Source organism: Euprymna scolopes, chromosome 5 (assembly GCF_053919585.1).
Source record: "Euprymna scolopes isolate OS-2025 chromosome 5, ASM5391958v1, whole genome shotgun sequence".
Taxonomy (NCBI): Eukaryota; Metazoa; Mollusca; class Cephalopoda; order Sepiida; family Sepiolidae; genus Euprymna; species Euprymna scolopes.
Genome location: NC_136486.1, coordinates 101,980,793 through 102,004,446, shown reverse-complemented (window position 1 = coordinate 102,004,446; position 23,654 = coordinate 101,980,793). Strand labels below are relative to the sequence as shown.

The 23,654-nt window shown below is 34.9% G+C and overlaps 1 protein-coding gene across 6 annotated transcripts in view; it reads right to left on the bottom strand.

Annotated features, from left to right (window-relative positions):
* Positions 1-2,717: 2,717 nt before the first annotated feature.
* The window catches only part of LOC145276940 (insulin gene enhancer protein ISL-1-like), a 224,936-nt gene continuing 203,999 nt past the window's right edge, over positions 2,718-23,654 (bottom strand). For 4 of the 6 annotated variants that reach the window (XM_080128434.1, XM_080128432.1, XM_080128433.1 and 1 more), the window contains one exon: positions 2,718-2,994. Coding sequence is in view for 4 of the 6 variants with exons in the window: in XM_080128432.1 (XP_079984558.1) it covers positions 2,818-2,994 (177 nt within the window). In the remaining 2 variants the exon portion in view is untranslated. Of the gene's footprint in view, positions 2,995-13,888; positions 13,945-23,654 lie in introns of all 6 variants that reach the window. The other 2 variants (XM_080128435.1, XM_080128436.1) reach the window with 1 other exon arrangement.

Below are 23,654 nucleotides of genomic sequence, written 5' to 3'. Positions count from 1 at the left end.
GTATGCAGGTATGTTTGTATGGCTGCCTAAAACTTTCGACAGAGGCGACAAATTTTCACGATATTGATATCGTATTGAAGCTCGACCCTTTTGACGACAAATAACGAAACATTGGCTAAAAATATTAATTCCTTCACCCTCTACTGGGCACTTTTCTACAGGGAAGGTTCGCTTTGTTCGGCGATATTTTTTAAAGAAATCCTCTTTTAGATTGACTAGCCTTAATTTAAACCTACTTCACGTCCAGTTTGACCATGGACACAACGGCAAAGATGCCACGTTTGTTTTTTTTTTTCACGTTCTTTTCCTCCTTCGCGGTACGGGTTCGAGCTTGCCTGCCTGCCAACTGCCACTTTTTTGTCAACTCATCTCTAAACAGCCGGGCAACGCCGCGCACGCAGGCTAGTTCTTAATAAAATGTACTTCCAGGCAATTAAATTATGTGTGTATATGTATAATTTTATATCCTGACAACTTTAGTATTTTAATCATTTCCATGTTTTTAAGGAAATTATTATAATATTAAAGATTAATCTCATTTTGTATAATAAAACTTAGTGTAGAGATGCAACGAGTCACTTTATAAGTGACGTGGTATATTTGGATTTAGCAACGGTTATAAGTTATAAGAAACCATAATGTTTCAACTAACGCTCTAAATACTTTCAGTCAAATAACAGAGTGTAACAATCTAAGGTACAAAATTCAAGCATAATCTAATTTCCGCACTGAAGTATATTTTAGCATACATTTTGTGTGATTAAAATGTATGGAGAAAACTCATCGATAGATAAACGTCAATAAACCGGCCTTTGATAGACGGTTTTTTTAAATAATTTAACCGATAAAACCGTCATTTTCTCATTTTAGTAGCAAATCATATTGACCCATTAGCGCCTAATGTCACTCTTGAAGATCACAAAGATTACTATATTCATGTTATAGCTGTATTTTGCAGCAGCATTTATAATTACGCCTAAAATTGGAGCCTCTTAAATATCACCCACGTAAAAATGTCTCAGTTAACAGTATACTGTGAAAATCTAGAGTAATAATCCAGCTTCATCTATTATTAAACCCAACTATTTTTGATAAGTAGTCCTTATAACTAACATAGCTAAAGTTATACTGTCATTTCTGAAGCAGGTCTGTGTGACGCTCTTCAAAATAGTTACCGTCAACTCTAGGAAACGAGAGTAGCCAAGCATAGTGCTTAAACAGACTATAATGACAAGTAATGCCTTGATCATAATCTGACCAGAGATGATCTGAGGTGTTGACCCTGACGTTTCTCGGACATTATCTGACCAGATAGCCAGTCTTATTGCACAGATAACGGTGTTAACGGATTGTCTCCCCTTTCTGTATAGTCTCACGAGAAATGCTATGGGCCGATGAATTTTTAACACTTATAATCAGATTAGTCCATGCTCACAAGTAAAATGATTTGGGCAAGCTGTACCGAAACCAAGACTGCTCTATCATGTTCTTAGGGTTTTCTTTTCTTTTTTTTAACTCTTCAGAGTTGTAGAGGCGCTGCATTCTTTCATGCGGCGTGTCTTGACAAAAACAGCTTACCATACCGGAACCCATCTCTCTCCAGGTTCCAAAGCATATCCAGCAACTGATCATGGTCACCCATTTAAGTACTGGCCAGAATAAACGTCATTTGACTTCAATGGTCTAATGGAAATAGATTATGCCATATATGCTCTATCATATAAAAGCGAAGAAATCTTTAAAAATAATTCTATATAAAAGAGTTTTGGTAATAAAATATTTAAAATATTTAGGCATTAAAATGCTAATAAACTAATATTAATCAGTAAAGAATCTTTTTTTTTTGTGTTATAGATCGGGAATCGATTTCTTATTTTCGATATCAATACGTATCATCGAATAATAATCGATTTTCAGAAAACCAATTCCAATTGATTGCCCCATCACCATGTTTTTTGTTGTTTTTTTTCTTCTTCCCTTATATATATATTTTTTTCTTTTCTGTTTTGTTTTGTTATTGGATTGGCCAGTTAGTTTTGTAAGGATAAAATTCAATCTATGGCCCATCCAGCTTTCCATCTGGATCGATGATTACAAATTTGTTTAGTGTTTCCTCGTTATGTAGCCCTGGTTACTATTAGTATATGCACGCATATTTCCTCGCCTGTTCCGAAGAGCGGATCGCTTCTTTTGGCGGAGGGCGTTCTGGTGCTGGTGGTGATGAAAATGATGATGATGCTGTTGGTGGTGACTTGGATGGTAGTGGTTGTGACTATGGTGATGGTGGTGATGAAGATGGTGTTGATGTTGTTGGTGATGTTTGCAACTGTGACGTTGTTGCGGACAGTACATGACGCCATGTTTATTGCAAGAGGTATGGCTGTTGTTGTGTCCGTGAGTTTTCCTCTTGCTGGCTGTTGCTGGTCCGTTTGCTAAATGTATTCTTGTCAATAGTGTATCTGTGTAGATAGGGTTTTTATTCCTGCTCGCTCGAGTAGACCTTCTAATAATACCAGTGCCACTACCACTGCCCGTGGGGGCCGAGTTAGAGACACCGTCATCAAAACTACCATCGTCTTTGTTTGCATCTATGTTCACGCTTCGCTTCTCTTCCATGTTATTTCTATTGTTGACGCTAGTTTCATTGTTAGTGATTTTACCAAGACCCTCGATGTTTGGATTGTGTTTATTACATTTTTTATTGCTACTATTTTCAATTTTGTACTCATGTGTAAGGTGGCCATGTTTTATGGTTTTATTATTATTGTTGTTATCATTATTGTGATGGCTATTCTGTCCTGATATATACATTGGTTGTCACTGGCTAATCGGGCTAGACAACTCTGATGGCGTGCCCGGGAAATCCGACGACACCGAGCTAGGTTGACGTGAGAGTTCATCCACTGACAAAGGAGTCCCCAAATAAGATGTCATTAAGTGTTCTCCATGCTGAGACAAGTGCTCCGTTTCCATGTTTTCGTACGAACCCGAGAGCTGTAAAAGAGATAAGAAAAAAAAAGAAACAGTTAGTTTAGATCGTTTACATAAGTTTGTAAAACATTTAAGATAAGTAGACAAATACACAAAGAAATAAAATAAAACGAGAAAAAAAGTGATTATTTCTTACGCTTGCTGATGCGTCCTCGTATTCCTAACAGGCTTTGTCGATCGGCATCTCACATTTTTGTTTGAAACAGTTTTCTATTTACAAGGGAATCACCACTTATCAAGACTCGAAGGCCACTCGAGGATAATGGTTAATGAATCTAAGGTGATAGTGTATTAATGATTAATAGTGTAAGTTGGGTAGAATTTGGATTATTTAAGTGGTCGGTTTCACAAGAACTTGTTTACATTGGACTTGAAGGCTACGATATTGAGGTCAACAGAGAAGCAGGTCAGTGAAAAAGTGTTCCACAGGCGAGCAGTTATAGGAAAGAAGCTTTGTTTATGGAATATGCGCTTAGATTTAGGCACGGAATGCGGAAATTGTTGAAAATAGCTAGTTAAGTGGGGGGGGGGTTGTGAAAATCCGGAAAGGAGGGCATAAATTGAAGCTCAGACGAACACTGGCCATGAAAATAAGGATAAAGCGGAGATAGACTCGCAACGTCTCTTTTTCGGAAAAACAAATTGCAGGGAAGAGAAAAGGTCATCAACCACTAGGTTCTAAAGCCAGTGTTGAAGCCTAGTAAGACAGGATAGGTACTGCCAAGCAGCTTTTGCCCATATGCGGGAACAGTAATTAATTTTAGAACGTACTTGCCTCTTATACAGATAGATCACATCGGCATGGCGCGGTAGAATGATCCATTTTCCAGCGGTCTTCATTATTTTGCCTCCCTCTGACTTACGGAATATGCTTAAGCAACTCTGTCGACATTCTCCAGCTATATGCACCCATATTTACTCCGGAATTTTTATGAATAAATTTGAAATTAACAAGTGAAGCATGCACTGTCCTCCGTGAATGCATAGTGAATGAGGCATAAACAAATGACTAAGTTCAGCAGCCCCCCCCCTCCCATTTAGTCCCAAAATCCCCAGGGGACGTCAAATCCTGGTGAAAATTAACAAACTGTGCATTTTTAGGCTTTAACATATGAAAATTTGAGTTCTGCACCATACAAAAAAAAAAGGAAATGTCCAAGTCCATCATTTACCCCCTCCATTTATCCTCAAAAGTCCCGAAGCCCTTAACATATTTAAATTTGAATCAGCACCATGCAAAACTGCTACAGGAACACCCAAGAATTGTCGCCAAGTATAGACAAATAAAATTATATAAAAATCAGTTAGTTACAACTTTTCGGAAAGTTTTATAAAAATCCGAGGCATTAATTCTTTTTTTAAATAAGCACCAAAAGTGTAAATTTTAGCCATTTTAACCCGAAAGGCACCCGGGGGGGGGGGCGGAGTTTTACCGGAAAATCCGTTCTGTTATTTTTACTCATATCATGGTTAATGTTTGTGCAAAATTTCAAAAAAAAATCCAAGGTGTAGTTATTGAGAAAAGTGCGGACAGACGAACGGACGAGGCTGAATTTTCAGGTCCACTCTCGGTTTGTCGGGGGGCGATAATGAATTTATAGAATGTGCAATTACCTTACTATACTTTATAATTCAACAATCGTAATATATCGCAGACTGTTGTAAAAAAAAAAAATGGAGAAATATATAAGATATGTTAAGGATTAAGATCGCTGTCTAATTGCTTGGTCTAAAATGAATCGCCATATTTGAAAGGTTGGAACCAGAGTCATCCCTAACGAAACGAGAGCAAGCCACACTTGGCTGATTAAAAAGAATGAATTCTATTCGAATTCAGAGTTCGATAAGATATACCAGAAGAAGGTTATTGGTTACATCTGCCGAAACGTTGTTTTGAATAACATTAAAGCCTTCGGGTCAAGATCAAGGTGTAGTATCTGTTCTTCAGATGCTGCACTTCAATTTCCTTTTCTCTCTCAGTGGAGGAGAAATCCTTCACGACTGAGACAATTTTTATTTTTGTTCCTTTTCTCCACATTAAAAAACGACCCTGGTATCTAACTCTATCCCGTGGGGAGGCATTGTAAATAGGAACATTAAAGATGCGAAAACCTGTTCCTTGGCATTTTGGTTAGGAACAAAATGTTTATCGGTCCTACTACAACCCTTTCCCATTTTCTGACCTTGATCAGTGAAGGTGAAATCATTCCGAATCGAGGCAAATTTTTATTTTGTTCCTATCCAGAGTGCCCCTTTTTGGGAGCTGGATTTCCCCCACATCAAAAACCGACATTGTGTCATACTCTGCCGTTGTGGGGAGGCAAGTAAATAGGTGGGTTGGTTGTTTTTGTTTTACGGCATATCAACCCTTTTCAGGTTATTTAATGCTGAATCCAAAGGTTTTGATTTGAAGAAATGTTTTTTTTAATAGACTATATTTGTTGTTTTCAAATCAGTTTCTATTTAACCCATAGTTGGGACCCTAACAGGTACTACCACTCCAGGTCAGAGTGGACCTGGGAGCAATGGTAATTAAAGGGTGGCTCCACACTCCCCAAATCTCACCACTGGATATAGTTTAAGGTCATATGCAGGACCAAGTAAATAGAAACATTAAAGAATTATAGTCGGAATAATCTTAACAGATAAACGTTCATCTCAAACATTCCGAAACATTAAAAAAAATAAATAAAACAGTTTTATTTTGTATTTATATTTTTATATTGAAAACAATATTTTCGCTTATAAGTTCTCCTTGTTTAATGTTATTAATACTTTGGAAATTTATGGTTACCATTGATTGGGTTCATACAGGGATGAACGTGCAAAGGTTAATCGTATTTTAATTAGAAATAATCGCCCCATTTGATTTGATTTCTATTTATTTATTTAGTTAGTTTTTGTAATCTCCCAATTCCGTCCCGCCGTTAATTACCTTTAAATCGCGTCATGAATTAATTGCTTTGGTTTGGCTTTGCCGCTAAGAGAAATCGCCGCCATAATAATTAATATCTCATAATTAGAGATTTAAATTTTCAATAAGCATAAAGGAAACAAAAGAAGAGTCAAGTTTTGTTGTACATCTTCCTTTAAATGAAGATAACTTTAAACAATTTAATGCTAGCCAAGAAAAATAGAAGCGAATACTGTTAAAGCGATGATTATCTATAAAACCAACGAAAAAGTGTCGACCGGGTTGTATCTGCGCAAAATATGTTTGCGATTACACTTTTTTGTATATTTTAGACCCCAATTGTTTTATGAACAGTAGAACCCCAAAATACGTTGGGCCTAGGATACCTTTTTCAGGTTACGATGTTTTGTTCCGGCCCCTGGTTACGGTGTTATTTATAATGGTATTTCATTATACAGGGTGACCTCAAAAAAAAAAAAAAAAAAAAAAAAAAAAAAGGCTAAATGGAGGCCATCTAGAACATATGCTGTAGAACGGAGAAAAAAAGGCCAAAGACCCTAGTGTTTTTATGTGATGTTTTGAATATAATAAACTGGTTATGACCAAAGTTTCATTTCATTCGGACAAAACACTACGAAACGAGGCCTAATTATAGTTGGGGCCCGTTTTTGGGTCACTCTGTATACGTGTGTATTATATACTGTACTGTATTTTATTACTAATATATAATGCCGTATTCCAGGGTTCAAATGTATTGTGAACTAGATGGACCCCTGGAAATTTCACGGAATTAGAAGTATATGTAATCAAAAAACGAAGATGAAGCTATTTTTCTCGATAGCGAAAAAATTTAGCATTTTAAAGCAAATATGAATTTATTCGAATTTATATAAAAAATAGTATCCACCATATTTTAAATATGGAACCGATGCAAATGAGATGAATTAATTAGTATTCAGAAATACTCATAAAGTAATATTGTGCTACATAGTTCAATAAAAATTCTAAAATCACATTGTAAGTGACAATCTTTAATTTACACATTCAGTCCAGTGCCTCTTTGCAGACAATGTTTTTTGGCCCTGTTTCTTTCGAATGTTTCTTTTTTTTACGCAATGTTTCGCTAACTTTTTCTTTGGGGAAGAACCACTGCACATTGTAATTGCGGGTTTATTTCTCAGACCATTACAACAATGATCATATATATATATATAGATATACTTATTGGAATTCTTTTGAGATTAGTAACAATCTGACGAAGGTCATGGGAATAGTTGTCCGAAACGCTGTGAAACAACTGTAAAATATAAGGATAATAGTCCGCAACTAAAATAAACAAAATGCTCATATAGTATTGTAAAGATATTCGAAAAAGGCTACGCCGAAGGGAGGTCGCTCAGTCTTATATACGTTTGTCAGATTTACATTTTCTAAGCCAAGTTTTATCAGTTTAGCTTTTTCTGAAGCAGTTTGGTATTTGCATATTCGTTTTTTTTTTTTCAAAACGTAACGTACGGACTAACCAAAGAATGAAGGAATAGATTGGAGAGAATGGAGTAATAATGAGCCAGGCCGATCAGCAATGATGTTTGGTAATTAAATTTGATATCGCTATGGTAAAAACTTCCCCATTTTAAAATTAATGCTTAATTCGGTCACCTCGTTGACGAACGATAATATTTAAAATACATTTTACAAAATACCTTCCTTTTTTTCTTTTTCCATCGGAATCACCACTTAAGGCCCATAGACCACTCGAGGATAAGGGTTAAGAGTGTACAGTAATCAATTGGCCATATAGTAATCGTTATTAATGGAAAGTCGGTAAATTTGTTAAGTGAAACGGCTCACCAAGAACGTGTTTACGTTGGACTTGAAAACAATCAGATTGTAGTCAACTGGAAGGCAGGAAAACGGAAGACCGTTCCACAGGAAAGAAAGAAGCTTTCTTCATGGAATCTACGTTTAGGTTTAGGTACAAATAAAAAGTGGGGGAATTATTGATAGTGTTTTCAGCTAGACGAGTGTTTCTTGTGAAAGTTTGGCGACGATAGACCATATATTGAGGCTCAGTCGAGCACTTGCCATGAAAATAAGGATAAAGCAGAAACAAACTCGCAACATCTCTTCTGTGAGATAGAGGTTGCAGGGAAGAGAAAAGGACATCTCCTACGAGGCTACGAAGTCTATTTTGAACCCTATCAAGGCAGGACAAGTCCTTTCTTGCAGCTCCTGCCCAGATATGGCAACGATACTCCATCCTTGGACGTACCTGGCTCATATAGATAGAGAATAGCATCAGCAGTGAGATATCTACTGGATCGATAGAAGTATCCCACCATTTTTCCAGTGGCCTTGTCAACAGATTTGATGTATGTGTTCCATTTCAGATCAGGAGTAAAGGTCAAGCCCAGGAGCTTGTCAAAACATGACGCCTCCCCAAGACGAGAGCCATTCATTTCAATTGATGACAGATGGGGATCAGAACGTTGATGATGTAAAGATAGAAGCTTGGTTTTAGATGCATTAAAAGTATTGTTTATAAAGACTTGCATTGCTACAAGTTCGAATAAATAAAATATTTAAAGAATGTTTAACCCAAAATGGCGAATAGTTTACAGAAGAAGAAAACATCATTTCTTCTTTTTCTTGGGCATGACAGACATTATTTCAGATGCAATATTATTAACGGTAAGTTCTATGGAATTTCTACGGGGCGCAGGAGGGATCTAATCAAAATTCAAATAGTTTTAACAAATATTTTTAAATAAGCTTCTGATTTTTTAAGAAGCTTGAACGAAAGTCGCGAGATAACGGATAAACTACTACACTCTTCTAGAAAATTGATGGTTCAATCCTTAGTGTGGGCCATACTAATTGTTAGAAATGCGAATCACTTAAGTCTTTTACCCGATTATTGTTGACGTAATAAGAACATGATACTTCTCCTCGTGGATTAAATAAAAAATTTCGTTCAATTCCGTGCAGATGGCCGAGTCTGACAAGACACACCGGAAGAAGATCAGAGGTTACATCTACCAAAACGTTGTAAAAATAAGATTACGAGAAGAGTATTTGGAATAATTCAATAATACACAATATATACACAATATATATATATATATACTCGGTTTTTTTTTATATTCAAAAGTAATGGACTAATGAATTCAACGAGGTTGTTAGATAGTGCTCAATAAAAAGAGCTGATAATACTTGTTTATTGTTATATAAACATGCTCACATCCCGCTGCTACAAATAGCCACTTGTTTCAATCAAACAACAGATATCATCAGGCAGCGACTTGACTATTCAAAAGTTCAATGAATAATCATTGAACTTTTGAATAGTCAAGTCGCTGCCTGATGATATCTGTTGTTTGATTGAAACAAGTGGCTATTTGTAGCAGCGGGATGTGAGCATGTTTATATAACAATAAACAAGTATATATATATATATATATATATATATATTCTGGCTTGAAAGAGTTGCCTGTCTATCCGCACTGATAAGCGGTGATACAGCGAAACAGAACTGTATGTGAATGACATATATATATATATATATATATATATATATCCGGCCCTTTAAGAAGTATTTTTCCTACCAGTTATGTATTGTCTGTGGAAGAAAAGTTGGACAGTTGGACTATGTGCGAGATCGTGACCTCCCATTCACTTTATCACTGTAGATTGACATTTAATAATATATATATATATATATATATACATACATACATACATACACACACCAAGTTAAAGGTATTCACGAGAGAACACTCATGAATTAAAACGTGCTTATTAAGAGTCCTCAATAAAAAAGAGTAAAAAATATATATTTTTTTATTTATATATACAAATATTACATAGTAGCTACACTAAACATGCTATATATATATTTTCATAAAAGAATTTGAAACTTAATGAACATTAAAAAAAATGCCAGCAAGAGAAGTCTACTCAAGGTAAATGGCCGACACGATCGAAAGCTGTAAGCATATGCGAAATGAATCCTATGAAACACCTGATGTACAATTAACGGACGATTACATAGAGGGAGACAGGAATAGTTTTTGTGCATCAGAAACAAAATATGCTGCTGCACAGGAAAAGGGAAGAGGAAAGGATGTGAGGTGGGGGAGTATAACATTGTGCAATCATTATAATTACTGGCTAAGGGTAAATACAACACGACTGCAGAGACTGGTAATGAATGAAGAACAATTGGCTGTGGAGACACTAATTTACTGTGAAAGACAATGTGAGGTGATAGAATCCTGGCGTTGGAGGTAGAAAGAAAGAAAATGAATTGATTTCCAGCATTGAAATGAAAAACTAAAAGAAGCAGATGGCCAGTCACCCAGTCACGGAAATAATGCTGGTATTAATGGTAGTGATTAAATGAACGTAGAATTGAAGTAAGTGAAGAGTTCATGACGGAAGACAGAAGAATTAACTATATTACCCCCTTACATTCATTAACCCTTATCCCCGAGTGGCGTTCTGGCCTCGCTAAGTGGTGACTTCCTATAATAAATAAAGAGTTCCGGTCAAAGTTCTGTATAGACTCCACAGTTAAACAGAAAGCTTTCCAAGTTCAACAGGACACACCGGAAGAAGGCGTAATAATTATAATTACTGACTAAGGATAAGTACAACACGACTGCAGAGACTGGTAAAGAATTGAGAACACTTGGTCGTGGAGACACACACACTGTGAAAGACAAAGAATATGATGTGATGGAATCCTGGTGTTGTGAAAGAGGAGGAGGAGAAGTAGGGGGAGGAAAAGTAAAGAATGAACGGCACGAAAAACAGAATACGGCAAAGAAAGCTAAAAAGATAGAATCTGAGGTAGGAGGATTATTAACTCGTGCAATCCAACCGTGAAATTTCCATACGAGTACACACACGCTGTTATAGATCAATAAAGATGAATAAAAAATGTTTTTAACCCCCACTTCTTGCCAGATGTACTAAAAATAACTATTTGGGATGTGTTCCAATGATCTCGTTGCAGGTGCTACGAGACAAGACACATATATATATATATATATATATATATATATATATATATATATATATCTTGTTAATATGCGAAGGTTGTTTCGTTTTAGTCGCGATTTGTTTGCACTCTTTTGCCTCGTCCTCTCCTTTTTCCACCGCAGAGCTTACTCAGACAGAACCGGAAGCTAGCAGGTGTGCGCTACCGACTTTCGAAGCATTCTGGGTAGACATCGACCGTTGGGGGCAACGCTTGTTCTGGTGCTACTCATATGAAGCAGCTAGCAAATATCGGGTGCAAAGTTTTCCGAAGCCGTGGCTCGGAAGTTTCCAGCAAAGCAAGGATCTTGTCAGCAAGAGCATCCAGCCAGAAGAAATCCGCTTCCTCATACAACGGCAACGTGTGTCGCCTATAGTTATATTGGGGCAAATATAATAGAGCGAAGACGGATTTTCTTTTTTAATTAAGATTCACACTTCATAGTGACGAAGGATAAAAACAAAACTAGCTGTTTTTATGAATATATTTGAGCACGCTATTTCAAAACTAAACGTAATAGATATAAGTATATATATATATATATATATATATATATATATATATATATATATATATATATATATATAAAAGGGAGGCGAGGATTCCAGTATTTTTACCGATTCCATAACTGATTTCGTATAAAATTACCGATTCCGATTCTTTCTAAATCTGTACATATCTATATATCTATAAAAGTGAACTTGCCTGTGTATATGTGTACATTTTTCTACGTAATAACTGTCAATTTTAAGTCTACATACTCGAAATTTAATATACAAGGTACTGAGATTTGGAAAAATCGATGCGATCGGTTTTCGGCAAGAAATTTGGCGATTAAGGGGCCAAAGTTCAACGATTTGACCTTTGAGAACTCTACCAAGCTACTCCGACAATTTTCTGTCTAAACACTTGAAGTTTTAGATATAGGTTAATTGGACAAGGATCTAACTTAATAACTTAATTTGAGCCCAAAACAATAAATTTTAAGGGGTCATAATAGGGGTCAAAGTTTAAAAAAATTACCACTTTTTTTTTTTTGCTCAACATACATCTCCAAATACCCGGGTAACGCCGGGCACCCATGCTAGTTTAACTATAAAGTTATTTTTTCACGATTACCGTAAAAAAACATGTTATGTGTGCCGATATTTTCTTAAATGTAAGAATACACTTGTGAGGGATGATCTATCGATTTTAGTTTTTCTAATAGGTTAAAATCAACAGATATTAACTATTTTTTAGTATTACTATCAGCGGTAGTATATTTTTCTTTAAAGAAGATCAAATAAAAAAGCCAACTAAAAGAACCGTAGTTAGCATCGGAAAATAAGTACAAAGAAGCACACAAGAATAGCTAATTATAATTATCAAACTCGTTTTAGAGTACTTAAGAATGAGCACTGTCCACAAAATTATAACTAAGACAGTCAATTAGCGTCTATGGAAGGTTCACAACTTGCACTCGTGGGAACACTGTTGATCGTCATTATATTCGCCTGAATTCGGCGTTTAATAGTTCTTAATTCTCTTCACTCCCATGGCAATTGTATGGTGGCCCTGAGCAAGAGGCTCAGCAAGTGGAACAAATGATGGCTTCGTGACTGGGTTCGAATCTCATGACCGGTAGGAATTTTTACACTACACTGATTATTGCGTAAGCATGAAACAAAAAAGGAAAAACAAATTAAACACGGGAATAAATTAAAAAAAACGATAGCTTTACTGGTTTCGGTTGGATCACTGAACGTCTTCAGAAAAAGAATAAAGCTATAACGTTTTCTTTATTTGTATCCGTGATTTCTTATAATCCAAATCTAGAAGGAAACATTCATTTCCTTTGTTAGGTATATTCACATTGGCAGACTCAGTCGTGTGGAATTATGCACTAAAACTATTCGTGAATATTTTGTGGATTTTTTCTGAAGACGTTCATTGATCCGAACGAAGCCAGTAAATCTCTCGTTTTTGATTATTCCTTTTTCATGTAGATGAAATGCACAACGCTAAATAAATAGAAACGCATGCAATCTTACATAGGTATTCACACACAGATTTTTATGTTGTCATCATCTTGGATTTAAGCATTGTGTTTGATATATGACAATGGTCTGCTGCAAGATTATTTTATTAAACGTTGTTAAACACCGGCCGATGTGTTGCTTCATATATTTTTATAACCGTTTTCCTTTTCTTTTAACATTTGTAATGTAGTCTTTACATGCAAATACTCGGACCCCACACGTTTTATGCAGATAGTGTAAAGAAAAAGACAAGTAATAAATGCGACTCATTTTTTTTCAGTTCAAACAAAATACATTTATTTACAGGTACTTCCAGAGTAACGCCTTGTCTCTTGTTCAAAAGTCTTCTCGTACTCCAAATATTCTTAACACGTCTCTAGCGTGTCGAACACGTTATACACTGTCTAACCATGTTTCGTACACGTCTTTTCTTGTCGCTTTCGGGACGTGTGTGTAAAACGTCTATTTTTGTCCTTCTCGGGGAACATTTTCCTTTATTCATCTTTGCTGCGACGTCACCTTGCAAACGGTTCGGTCACTAGCACACGTTGGCTGTTATACAGTCGCTGCTGCTATACGCGCGTCCGCGCTCGGTTACAGTGTTTTCCTATGTCCATGAAAACGGAAGCAGGCCCTCTTGTTCATGTTAAACCAACTAAATCTATGAGAAAACTAATCACATAACTATCACATATTCTACTTAACTTTCAACAAAGACCGACCGACCGACAGAGCCTTTTATAGACACGCATATACGCATCTTAAATTATAACTTGCCAATTCAAAAGAGGATACAAAGTGGAATCATGACACACCGAAAACATTGCCTTCTATGAAGATTTTTAGACACCACAGAAAAGAAAATGGCCGATTAAGGTGTAAGAATTAGAATTTAGAACTTTTAGAAAAAAAACAACCTACTGGTTATAATTGAATCAGATCGAACTTTTTTTTCTTCTTTATGCCTGGAGAAGTACCTTTAAGAAAAACAAAACTGGCCGTTAAAAATGCGTGAATTAGCTGCTCCTCTGAAGGGCACTTTCCGCATGCTCACTTCGTAGTACACTTTTCGAAAAAGCGAAATCAAATGGCGATTAAAACTCAAATTGTAACAAAGTTAAATCTATGAAAAGCCAAATTGTAAAGACGTATCATTAGATGATGCAACAGTAAACGCAATCATTTTGATACATGATACATGTTTTCTGTTATTTTGTAAAAACATTTGTGAAAAAACGTAAGCAATTCTACAAACGGCATTAATAAAAAATTAACCTGCAAAACATTAAAAAAAAAAAAGAAAACAGTAAAAACAATCGTCAACAAGAGCCAAGCGCAATTGTTTGCAACTGTTAAGGAAAATAAAAAATAAAATAAAACAAAAAAATTAAATAATAAACAGTTCTGAGTTTTTGAGATGAGGTATGAATTACTGTATTAATGGGATTAATCAGGCAATTGTTCTCATCTTGAGTGCTATCTGCGCAACGTTTCGGTCGATGTTCTCTTCGTACTTCCACGGGTTTAAAAGTCGTCATTTTTTTTGTTCAGGAAAAGAAAGGGGCAGATTAGCTCTGCTATTTAATGTTTCGGATATTTGCATCGGGTTAAAAGTAAGTTTACACAATTATAAAGATAATTATTGTATCTGGGAACCCTAGAGGTTTATATTTTTGAAAAATTATCATCCTACGTTAGAAATAATGCCACCTAAGGTTCCACGATTTTATTTTCTTTATAATTTTGTGTGGACATACTTTTAACTAGATCCTCGCAAACTTCCCCCTTTTTTTTCTGAAAAACTAAAGAAAGAAAAAAAAACATAGCGACGTTAACACCCGGAAGGAAGGTCGAAGTTTTCATCGACCGAAACGCTGTGCATATAACACCCAAGATGAGAACAAACAAATAATACAAATAGTAAACAAGTGTGAAAAAAAGTCGAATTCAATTAAAGTTTTTCATTTAAAGGTCTGAGGAGAATTACGATAAGAAACAGAAACAGTTTGAGAGTTGCTTTATTGTTGTCACCTTATCAGGTTTTGGCCAACTGATCCTCTGGCCGGCTTTGGGTAGGAGTGAAACCGGTATCTTCAGATAATGCTCACCTGGAACCGTAGAGATTCAACGTCTCTATCCACTGCGCCACGGCCTCCGAAATGTGATCACGGTTGGGATATTTTAATCTTGTAAATACACGTTTATTCTTTATCTGGTCTTCCATTATTGGGTCCGTACCGAATGGTATATTTTTTTAATTAAAATTACGGTTCCAGGCGAGCATTGTCTGAAGATAGCGGTTTCAATCCTATCCAAAGTCGGCAAGAGGCTTGGTGAGACAAGAACAACTACGGAAGACAGTAATTGCTGAGAATGCAGTTAGGATATTCGGCGTTCCTATCCCGTCGCGGTTAACCACCTGACGAAGATCAGAGGAATAGTTGGCCGAAACGTCGTGAAACAACAACTATAAAGATAAGGATAATAGTCCGTAATGAATAAATAGCACAAAGTTACTCATCTCAATAAGAATTCCAATTAACTAAATAAAATCTTTTTTTTATATTAAACTTGAATAAGATAACGCTGTAGTTGGCTTGAGAGAAGACTCTTCGCATCTTGTTTCGCAGATGAGATGTTCGTAATGCAAAATGTTCGTCATGGAAGTTCTGTTTTGAGGTAAAAAGAGAGACAGGGAAAGGGAGTGTGGCGCTTCTACACTATTGGGACGAAATTTCGGAAATCGTAATACTGAATTTCACATGAAAGCAATGGTATCTACGTATTCTTAAGATGAGTATATCCAAAAATTACGAAAATCGATAAGGTAGAAAGTTATTAAAGAAAATTAAAAAATAGGATTTGAAGAAAACGATCATAAGCCACATGAGACTTTAAAAGCGACGTAATTTTCCGTTTCCAATTAAACAAGATGGCAGCGTTTTTTTACCTGCTAACACAATTAAAGTTGTTTTTTTTTTTTAAATATTTCAATAATATTCAGGTAATTTCGACTGCATAATTTGAAAGCTACGACTGTAATTTATTAGAATGGACAAAACAAATCATTAGAAATCATTGCTTTTATCTGAAAACTCCATGTATCGACTACAAAATTTTGTTCATGTAGTGTAAAAGCGCCTTAAGTTCTTCGTTTTGGTTGTAGCTAGACGAGTTCTGGACGTGATGCTGTTTGTTTGCATGCATTATTTTAGACATTGAATTTAAAAGCATTGCATGTACAATAGAGTGAGATAAATAAAATGAAACCTTGAAAACAAACAAAATTAAAGATAAAACAATGGCAAACAAAAAAGAATCTAAAAATTAAAAAAAAATTAAAATAAGATATAAAAACAAAAACACAAAAAAAAGAACCGATGGTGTGAGACTAGTCGTGGTAAACAGAGACACATCACGTGACTAATGGTGGTCACTTCCGGTGATATGCTGCTTTATTTTCTTTTTTTTTTTTTTTTTTTTTGAAACAGTTCTTATTTTCTAATACTTATAGCGATTGGGGGAGGATTAACAGCGGGGGTTGAGTATAAGGAAAGAACAAAGAGGTTGGGTGATTAAATGAATGACTTGATGATAATGTGAAACGATGAACCGGGAAGAGATGAAAAGGACCTGAGGGCAAAACGGGCAATGTCAGGCTTTCGCTGTTTAGTTGCATGCAAGCTTTGTCAGTCCGTCTCATGTCTCGTCATCGACTAACATTTTTCTTAAAAAAGTCACTGGTTTTTGCTTCTAAATATTATCGATTATCTATCTAACTAGCAGTTCAGACCGGCTTGCTCGAGCCCTATGTACTGTTCATAACTTGCCCTACGTGTGAGATTTCAAATGTTCAGACCAAAATTTGTCTGAGTAATTTCGTAGACACCGCAGAGGTCAATCTTTTTTTTTTCTTCTTTTTTTCAACTTTGACCCCAATTTTGACCCTTTAACATTTATTCTATTTGGGCGCAAATCCAATTATAAAGTTTGATCTATGTCAACGTAACCTATATTTAAAATTTCCAGTGTTTAGACCGATAATTGGTGGAGGAGAAAGGTAGACTTTTTAAAGTTCAATTCGTTGAACTCCTTGACAGCCAAATTTTTGGCCGCAAAACGATTAAAAAGATTTTCCTAAATCTTAGTACTCCCTATGTCAAATCACGAATCTCTAGACCGAAAATTGACAGTTATTTTGTAGGAAAATATACACAGACATTTTCACTTTTATAGATATATAGATGAGCCCCTTTCATCTTCATACGTAAGTTATCACGGACCACCTTTATTTTAAGCATCGGGTCGCTTAATTACAATGAATGCAATGCAAAAAATGCAATGTTCCTTGTCGCTGTTGTGTCGAATGTATGAATCTTAATGAAATACATTTTCTTTGCTTTTAAGCTAGGATTAAAAATGATCGTATACGTTGTGCCTTAAGATGCTTCGATAATATCGTAGGGTTTCCTTTGGGTCGGGCGTATATGAAATTGAAATACATAAGCTTCTATCAGAGTTGGAGATATCCCATCCATAAGCAGATATATTACGTAACTATATTTACTAGAGTACTTAAGTGCGTCTCATTTTGAATAAATGTGGTACAATATTATTGTGGGGTTAACCTTCGCACCGGACATCCATCAAATGTGCGGCAACAATATAGACCAGATGTGAAATCCGACGGTAACTGCTACTCTATTCTATATAATATTCTGCTGGTCTCTTATTTATTAATTCGCAAGATTTGGCTTTAAAAATGCCAACCTGTCAAACCTAAAAAAGAATATGAGCGTGACCTCCTTTCGGTGTAGCCACATTTTTGAATATCAGTATAATAATATACAATCATTCTTGTAATATTGCAAGTTAGAAACTCGTAGTAATTTCGCAATGCAACAGTTCTTCATCGAATAAATCAATCAGTGAGGGTGCCACTAATAATTATAACTGTCCATAAATTCCCTTTGTTGAAAATTAGTTCGAATATTTTTTTTTAACTAGTTGAATGTTATTCTCCTTTCTATCTTGCTTGGTGCAGTATTTAAACGGTAGTTTCATCATTTCAAAACCCAGCAGTGTGTCCTGACGCATAAACCCCCAAATTTGAACGGCCGATATAGTTCTTAACAGCCTGAGGCTCTACGTTCTCATTTAAAAAAAATCTGTATTAAGTGGCAGAAATATATATTATATATATAGGAAACTATGAATGTATGTATGCATGCGTGTTATATATATATATATATATATATATATATATACACACACACACACACACACACACAGACAGAGGGTGGCCCCCCCCAAAAAAAAAGCTAAATGAAGGCCATCTAGAACATATGGCGTAGAACGAAGAAAAAAAAGGCCAAAGACCCTAGTGTTTTGATGTGATGTTTTGAATATAATAAACTATTTATGACCAAAATCTCATTTCATTCGGACAAAACACTAAGAAATGGGGCCTAATTAGATTTGGGGCCCGTTTTTTGGGCCACCCTGTATATATATATATATATATATATATATATATATATATATATATATGCTACACTTTTCCGTATCATCTCCATATATATAACGACTTCATGCAATTTTTATCTGACGACTAATTTGTAGCTTAACGATCACATATTTTTAGTTTTCTAGTCGCGTATAGAGAACTATTGAAGTAAAATTTGATCACTGTAATTTGCTACTGCAGCGTATTCTTTTATTGGTTTTATTGAAAAAAAAGTCACTATTGTAAAATGCTTGTAAGTTATAAATAATTATGTATATATTTGTTTTCATATCTAATTATTTATTGCTTTAAAATTATTTTTTTTCATCAATTTATTCATCTTTTTATCGATATTTGTAACCTAGAGGGTTCGACTAATTTATTATAAAAGAATCTTACTTTGCGCTCAATATCTCCAATAAACGGCTTCCACACAAACATACGAGATAAGACTATAAACCTTCTATAAATACTATTTTATATTAGAATGCGATTGGGCTAGTGAAAGAAATCGGTCACGCTTATCTTATTTAAATGACATTAAATGTGTGTATTATTACAATACGTTCTGCGATGCACGTTAATTTCGTATGAACAAGATATGTAGACATGAGACAGTTCATTTTCGCTATGTATCTTTTATAAATTTTCTTCGGGGCGGGGGTCATTTTTTGTGTAATTTTTTTTAACAGAAAATTAAATTTTATTTAATGCATATTTATTAGCCACTAAATCGCTAATCTACGAAGTAGTTAATATCAAGTTGACTAATTTAATACTAAGATGTAACTTTATGTCGATATATACCGTATGCATTGTATCGTTGGATTAACCAGAGAATAAGTACATCTTCACTTTAGGGCGATGGTAATCACTTTTAAATCCACTTTGTTATTAGTAATGAAATCGACAGGAGCTGATCGGATTAAATCTACATACGCACATTCATATATATATATATATATATATATATATATATATATATATATATATATATATATACGCGCCCACAGACACACATATATATATATATATATATATACATATATATATATATACGCGCCCACAGACACACATATATATATATATATATATATACATATATATATATATACGCGCCCACAGACACACATATATATATATATATATATATACATATATATATATATATATACGCGCCCACAGACACACATATATATATATATATATACATATATATATATATATACGCGCCCACAGACACACATATATATATATATACATATATATATATATATATATATATATACACACACGTATATACACTTACATACAGGCGGTCGAGTTTCAAACCTGGCTTGATGTAGTTGCTCGTCTAACCACACTGGTGAGCTGTGATACAGCGAAACAGTACTATACGAGGATGACTATAAATACTCCCCATCTTGGATTGAGCATATTGGGAAGTGATAAACTACCACTAGCGTATTAAACGATGCTCTTTGTGTAAACAAATGGAGCTTAGACGCTTGCACAATGTTTAACCATCGATAATTCAATCAGCCGAATTGCGTAACGGTTAAGAACGCCGACTGTCGTTTAGGCGGTTGACTTACAAACCTGGCTGGAGGGAATTACTCGTCTAGCCACGCTGCTGAGCTGTGATATAGCGAAACAGTACTGTATGTGGGTGACTCTCTCTCTCTCTCTCTATATATATATATATATATACATATATATCATGTATAAAAAAAAACTAGCCTCAATCACGTAGGAAACAGGGTTTTTTTATGTAGCTATACTAGTTAGGAAAATTGGCAAAAACACAGGAATAATCAAGCAATTACTAAGTTTTATTCAAATATTAAGTACCGTAAAAGTAAATGCTGAACATAAGTCGTGTGTCATGATATTATATATAACATTAGATGTATGTGTGTATACTTTATTTTATGTCAGAGTTATGAGACAACTAAGTTCGACAGTGGTTGTCACTCTCGGACTGCCGTTCTGTTATGGCTAAGGAGGAGCACTCCCTTTATGTCCTTAGAAGGGGTTACTTTATGGTAACTTGCATGGGGATGTTAGGCTATTTAGGTAGACCACCACCGTTATCCTGTTTTTTTTTTGGGGGGGGGCCTTTTAGCCAAGATCAAAGTGTAGTATCTGTTCCGGCAGATACTGCAAGCAAAGACCATATGAGGGGGAAACCCCACATATAAGACCTTGGTCAATGTAGGGGCAACCCTTTATACCAATTGTCACTATCCAGCTCCCCTACCCCCGGGGAGTTGGTCCCCATTTCCCCTTCACTCCTCACATTAAAAATCGGTCTTGTGCCTAATTTGCTCGGAGAGGGAGCAAATAAATTCCCTTTTCTTTGCTTTTTTGCCAGGATCAAAGTGTAGTATCTGTTCCGGCAGATACTGCAAGCAAAGACTATATGAAGGGGAAACCCCACATATAAGACCTTGGTCAATGTAGGGGCAACCCTTTATACCAATTGTCACTATCCAGCTCCCCTACCCCCGGGGAGTTGGTTCCCATTTCCCCTTCACTCCTCACTTTAAAAATCGGCCTTGTGCCTAATTTGCTCGGTGGGGGAGCAAATAAATACATCAAAGTGTAGTATCTGTTCTTCAGATGATGCATTTCCATTTCTTGTTCTCTTTCAGTGGAGGAGCATTCCTTCACGACTGAGACAATTCTTTATTTATGTACCTTTTCTCCACGTTAAAAAACGACCCTGGTGTCTAACTGTCCCGTGAGGAGGCATTGTAAATAGGTACTTTATTCAGTTGCGCTCTCTTATTCAAAATACTCTTGACCGTGTAAATAACTTTTTCCGCAAAGATTATGTATATAGAGTAACGGACCGATCGTAAAATACGCTTAAATAGGATATTTTAATTTATGTAGATTACGTATTTATTATTATATTATACTGGACCCAATATATAGTAATGATTTAAAAAGTTTGAAACAAAATATGACTCCTATTAATTTATTTTTTGCGGGCTATTATTCTCATCTTTATTAGTTGTTACACGACGTTTCGAGATATCAGAGTTTGGAGATATCCCATCCATAAGCAGATATATTACGTAATCATATGTACTAGAGTACTTAAGTGCGTCTCATTTTGAATAAATGTGGTACAATATTATTGTGGGGTTAACCTTCGCACCGGACATCCATCAAATGTGCGGCAACAATATGGACCAGATTGAAACCGCTATCTTCAGACAACGCTCATCTGGAACAGTTAAGATTCAACGAGTCTATCCACTGCGCCACGGGCCCCGAAGGGCGATCAAGGTTGGATTTTTTTATCTTATAAATCCACGCGGATTTATTATCTGATCTTCCATGGTGGGGTCCGTACCGAATGGGATATATATTATTTTAATTGGAATTCATTATTGAGAGGAGTATTATTTATATTAATATAAATAATACTCATCTCAATGAATTACAATTAAAATAATAAAATATGACTCGTGCTCCACCACCGAAAATCGAAACCAAAAGATTTATCTTAGGATTTTCCTTCGACGTTAATGGTTAAGTAATGAAGACATGTTTGCTTCACAGCTAAAAATTAAAAAATGAACCAATGGCTATTACGTTACGCGTGCAAATTCGTAATGCCGTCGTTCGACCTTGACCTGGCAAAATTCATTATTTTAATTTTCGCACAGATTTTCCCCGGCTAAAACCCACATATAAAGTTTCGCATGGGTTCAAATACACTGTATGTTAAGTTTCATGTTTGCAGACCCAAGACTGATAAAGGAGTTTGGTAAACATTTTTTTAAATCATATATATATATATATATATATATATATATATATATATATATATATATATATATATATATATATATATATAGAGAGAGAGAGAGAGAGGGAGGGAGGGAGAAAGTTTGATTACTATAAACTTTTTACGTAAATATTACGAAAGTCTAAATCAGGTGAAATATCTGCATGGATATAATTACACGTAATAGTTAATTAAAAATGATCATCCCATAAGAAAACCGAAAAAACAAATAGGGAATTAAAATAAATGTTTGAAATAATATGCACATTAGCTAAATCATTTTGCAGATGAATTCCACAACCCATATACAGCAAAAGTGGTTATATGAAATTGTATTTTCTTTTTAAATAGATAAAGTTTTTAATAACTCAAATTTATAGGAGTATATATATATATATATATATATATATATATATATATATTTGTTATTCTTGTTTGTTTGTTTTTTAGTTAATAGTGAGATAATAACAGCTTCTAACAGCTTCAAAACGCTGCCATCTATTTATTTTTTTCCGGCGCCTTAGCGTTTTTAAAGCGCTGTAAGCTCTCTCTCTCATATATATATATATATGTATACACTAGACTACCTGTGACCCGTTGGATCAGTATGTTATATTAGCTATGGGATTAATGTATGAGCGTGATACTTGTGAGTAAAGACATAATAGTTTTGCGTTTCTATAAAAGTATATTAAAATGAAAAAAGAATAGATTTCTATGAGTCGTTCTGTTTATAATTGTTTATCTTTTTTAAAAAGAAAAAACTTACAGCCATTGAATTATAAGTGATTTGCCATACTTAAATGTGCACTGAACAGATGTCATAATACTTAAAGTTAAATTCAAATTTTGATATATCCTTATTTAAACGCAAAAACAAAAAATAATAATAATCGGGACTCTGAAAACGTACACAGTAAAACAATACGTTTTATGGTCGCGTTATTTGTAACGCAATTCAACAAACATTTTTGGGGTTATTTATTTATGTTGGTAGTGTGGAAAAAACGTATGAAGGTTTTTAAGAACAGTTGTTTTAAAATATGGAGAATAAATTAAAAAGGAGGAATGCAGTGGATAAATCACCTTTGTAAAATGTTCTTATGGTTGTCAAAAGGTGAAAATAGATTTATTTGTAAGAAAACTGCGTTAAAATAACTTAAACATAATACTGAAATGAACGATGTAAAAAAAAACAAAGTATTAACAATTCTTTATTTTGATAATTTAAACGAGGAAAAACAATTGGGACGCTGAAAACGTACACAGTAAAACAATACGTTTTATTGCCACGTTGATTATTTATTATAATATATATCGTATATAAGAAACAGGTCGATGATTATACGTATTATTTGTAATCACGCTTGGCGTTTGCT